Source organism: Alosa alosa, chromosome 17 (assembly GCF_017589495.1).
Source record: "Alosa alosa isolate M-15738 ecotype Scorff River chromosome 17, AALO_Geno_1.1, whole genome shotgun sequence".
Classification (NCBI taxonomy): Eukaryota; Metazoa; Chordata; class Actinopteri; order Clupeiformes; family Clupeidae; genus Alosa; species Alosa alosa.
In genome coordinates, this window is record NC_063205.1 from 24,282,485 (window position 1) to 24,287,484 (window position 5,000).

The 5,000-nt window shown below is 42.4% G+C and overlaps 1 protein-coding gene across 1 annotated transcript in view; it reads right to left on the minus strand.

Moving 5' to 3' along the window:
- Window positions 1-4,499: 4,499 nt before the first annotated feature.
- Window positions 4,500-5,000, minus strand: part of ntf3 (neurotrophin 3) — a 32,609-nt gene continuing 32,108 nt past the window's right edge. Inside the window, exon 2 of the mRNA XM_048268356.1 lies at window positions 4,500-5,000. This exon is cut by the window's right edge and continues 432 nt beyond it. Coding sequence (XP_048124313.1) covers window positions 4,620-5,000 — 381 coding nt within the window. The 3' untranslated portion in view covers window positions 4,500-4,619.

Genomic DNA, 5,000 nt, shown 5'->3' on the forward strand with positions numbered 1-5,000 from the left:
CACACACACACACACACACACACACACACACACACACACACACACACACACACACACACAGAGTCCCCGTCAGCTGGGGAGAGAGACAGAACAGGTCAGAACAAGAAGGGACAGAGGAGTGTGTCACTGTTAGAATGGTCACGGTAGGCCTGGTCACAGCGCTCCTTCAAGTATCAGCATAAAGACTGGAGCAGAATTAACAGACAGATATATCGGTCATCTTTCAAACATCTGAGGAGTAGTTCCTTTCAAAAGAAACAAGCCCAGCCAAAAATCATGTGCTGTGTTATTTTGGAATTTATATATATATATATATGTATATATATATATATACTGTATACTATTGTATATATGTTGTTGATATATATATATATATATATATATATATATATATATATATATATATATATATATATATATATATATATATATATATATTGTCCACTTAATTGTTTACATAATTATAATTACATAGAAACATTGTTTTCGCTCTATTGGAGATCTAGGCTTGTACTTTTTTTTTCAGTGTGCTATGGATTCTATTAGTATACTTCAGAATATTATGTAAGTTGTGCCAAAATAAGACAACTTTGAAATACTTTTTGACTAGGGACAACAAACAAACATATAAACAGACAAATAAGTGAGCAAGAGTCATCATCAGCCAGCAAAAAAAAAAAAAAAAACTACTTATAATGTACAATAGACATTCAGCATACAAATTACTAAAATAGACATCTGCATTTGTCACATTTAAATCAGTCTCGACAAAGCCCAGAACTGGCAACTTGCTCCACTTCTGAATTTCAGAAAAGAAATGTCTTGTTTTCATTTGTTTTCAGTTTGTTACATTGTCCATGCAGTCTGGTGTTTGTTTGATTGTTTATTTTTTTATTCATTTTTGGCACATTCTCTGTTAGCTGGGAGCATGTCTGTAGTAGAAAGCCTGTGTGTGTGTGTCTGTGTGTGTGTGTGTGTGTGTGTGTGTGTGTGTGTGTGTGTCATGGCTTTTTAAGCAGCAAGAACATTGTACAGTAAGCTTCACAATGGCAGGACACACACACACACACACACACACATATGTACACATGCACACACACACACACACACACACACACACACACACACACACACACACACACACACACACAGAGCAAGATCCACAGTATGTAAAAAGGGGAAATGTTTGATTGAAAAGAACAACAAGAATCCCATCGTCTTTAGAGTTCCACTAAATTGTCTCAATAAGAACTCCAGTGTTAGCTGTCTCTTGATATGTGTGTGTGTGTGTGTGTGCACAGCACAACTCTCCTTTTCTTGTCTTTCTCCATCTCTCTCTCAGGAAAGGCAATGCAGTTAAGAGACTCAGCATAACTCTGAAGGGCGTGAAGCAGGGCAAGGAGAGAGTTCCTACGTTCTGTGTTTTCTCTGTATGTGTGTGTGTGTGTGTGTGTTCGTTTCGCCTATGTATCCATCCAGAGACTGTGTGAAGAGGAGGGTGTTGGTGGATCCCTCCTGCATATCAAGTGAAGACTCCTACATCCATACTGAGGCTCGCCTTTAAAAGGTGCACTGCTCTCCCAGCTGACGTCCCATTTGATTTAGCCTTGAAACAATGCAATGGGATCCCAGCCTAGTCTCCACACCCAGGGCAGGGGGAAACACCATGAAGTAAAATCCCAAATGGAGGCGCGGGGGCGCGAGTCATGTGAAAAGCTCTTCCGTTATACTCAGCAGCCATAGGATACTCCACTCGTTTGGTTGATGTCCTCTCTCTTTCTCTCCCTCTCCCTCATGTCCTTGGGTCTGATTATTCCAAATGGGTTTTTATTGACTTGCAATAGACATGCCACATGACAGCAGCATTTATCCTGACCTCGTCCATCATCATCATCATCATCAACATCATCATCATTATCATTATCAATACCATCATCATCATCTTCATCATCATGCGTATCACCATGTTTGATTTTCCTTATTTTTATTAAGCCACAGACCTGTTATAATTCCTATTTCAGTTCTACTGCTGTGTTTCGCCTTGGTGACCTGAGAGAGGAATCTAGACCAGGGCAGACTTGGGCAAGTGTCAAAGGTCAGGTGATGTCTACGAGTGTGTGTTGTTTGAGTAAGCTCATCTAACACCACCATCTGATGCCCAACAGCCCCACGCACACACAGACACACACACACTTCGAACCCCCCATCCCTACTCTCTGAGCCCAAAACGTAACCTTCTGTGTCTCTCAGGACAGATAAGGAGGTCTAAACAAAGCTGAACTATGACCTTTGACCTCCCCAGTCTCAGCTGGCCAGGTGCGGCTGTTACGAGCTCCTTGCCCCTGCCCCCACCTCCTCCTGTTCCTGTGCCACCCTGTTCTAAGTTCCTTTCTCCGATTTCTCTAGAACTTCCTGCTGATACACCTGTTAGTTGGACATGCCTTAGTTCTCTTTCCATATCGTATCTCTTTCATATCATGCCTCACAAATAACTCCCAGCACTCTTCAAGACATAAGGTTTTGCTATGTGCTAAAAGCTGGTACTACAGACTGTGCTGATCCTTAAAACTATGTGTGTTTAAAGGGATCTGTAGCTTTGTCTGGGAGTTGTTTACATGTCCTCAGAAGTCCTTAGCTCCTTCTTGTCTCTGCTGGGATAGAGTAGCATATGAGTGAGCATGTGGCCAAGTAAAATCTGATTATAGCCTGGTCCTGTGTTACAAGCACCAGGTACCAAACAAGAGGAGCTTAGCGACACATGCTAGTTACTGTAGCTATCAGCAGCAAACATACAATGCAGACTGTCCCCAAAGATAACCTGAACCTATTGTTAAAATTTACTTCAAATTAACTTCATATTCCTTCACAAGGCTTCCATGGTTGGTTGAGGAGTTGCTTATGTAAACCAGCAATTGGTCAAGTAGGCCCAACTCTTTTTATAACTGGTGAAGCTGCTTGGGCGAGATACTTAGTCTCCTAAGAGGAGCCTGACATGGAGGAAACCCTCTTATGAGGGGAGGATTACCTGGTCAAATCCTAGCTCTGCACGAATGAACATCTTCTTAAGGCAGCTTTTCCCCACGGTAAGACCACAGTGTCATTAACCACACCCACATTTGCACTGTCTTTTGAGTGTGTATGTCTCTCTCTCTCCCCCTCAAAAACAGTTCAGTTCCAACTACACTAGCCTGTTTAGCATCTAACCCTGTTAGCTTAGTTCAGCCTTCAGGGCTAACAACATTAGCTTCAGCTGAGTAATTTTGTGTTTACAAGCCTCATATATAATTCAAATTAGTTTTTAAAATATGCTTTCTCATATGTCTTCCTGCAACAAGATTGTTTGCTGTGTTGTTGGTCCAAATGTTGGCTTCTACAGGCTCTACCTTCTCTAGCCTGTGATAGGTTGAATGGGGGTGGGCAGGGTGGCGGTTATTCTTCAGCTATGTAGGAGTGATGCCAAGGGGTGCATGTGTGTGTGTGTGTATGAAGAAGCAATCACCAACTCTGGTGCTTAAAGGGGGAGTAGGAAGCTAGGGAATGTCAGCGTAGCACCAGCTGGGAGTGTTACCTTCGGCCATGTATGCAAGTCAGTACATCACATTGCACACATTGTCAGTGTGCAATGTGATGTATTATGGTCTGGTGCATATTGAGTCATCTTGACAGTTGTTTTGTGTTCCTACACACCATGAAAGAGCTAATTGCACCCTGACCTTTCGGTAAGCATTAGATTACAAATAAATACCGACATCCAAGCTGAGTTCCGTCACATTGCCGTGTACATTTTGATTGAAATACTCCTCTTAGAGACTGGCACCGAGACTCCAGTGATGTGGTAGGCAGAGGTTTCTGTTGAACCAGTCCGATCTGTACAGTAATACGTGTGCACTGATTTCATAGCAAGGAGACATGAATAGGAACATCTGCTGTGCACAAATGGTCAATGAGTCATCAGTTATTTGAAAAATATATACGTATTTCTCAGGAATTCCATGCATTTTTTAGTTATATATCTCTATATAATGTATATACACATAACATTAATTAACATTATTTCGTTTGAAAAAAAAAAGAAATAGAGGAAAGATGACAATATCTTGATGCCACCGTTATATTACCACAGAGTGTTTGAACGTTACAATACTGCTGAAAATTTTGCTTGGATTGACATGACCTCCATTGTAACTGATCCCATTGTCCAGGTTATTTGTCTGACAATGCTTGTTAGGAGTTCCGGCGTCTGAGCAAGGCACATAGTCTGACCATGTAATGCTCTCGTTGCATTGCATGTGTCTCGGAAGTGTACAAGTTTCTTTACAAGATTTTCCTTTGCTGAAGACTTCAATAAATAACACAAATATACTTATACATAATATATAGACATGTAAAAACTACATGCGTTTTTTTAATATAACTTAAATAATAATTTATATTTATATATTTACAGCGTCATTCACCCTCCCTCCCCTCCCTCTCTTTCCCCAACCCATGAACTTCACTTCAGAACCCCGAGTGGTTGTATAGCTGAGTGTTTAGTCCTGTGTATTTGTGTGTGTGTATCTGTTTGTGTGTGTAAGTTTGTGCTCTGTTGTACACCCACACACGCACATGTCTTTTTTTTACGTCTTGCGGCGTTTCCGCGAGAGCGCACACACACACGAGGTGTCTATTCGTATCCAGCGCCAGCCCACGGTCACCTTGTCCTGGGTTAGCGCACGCACGTACGTTTGCGTCGTCTTGCACTGCGAGTTCCAGTGCTTGTCGTCGATCCCCCGGCAGCCATTCTTAAAGGGCTTGGAGTTCCGACACTTGGTCTCGTAAAAGTACTGCTTGACGTCTGGTCGGCCCACGCTTGGGATGACCCCCAGCACGGTCACCTTGTTGCCGCGGATATCCACGGCGTTGATCTTGTCCGTGACCCACTGGCTCTCGCTGTCGCAGACCGAGTACTCGCCGCGGTAGCTCTTGTGCTCGGCGTAGCGCTTCTTCCGTGTCTTATT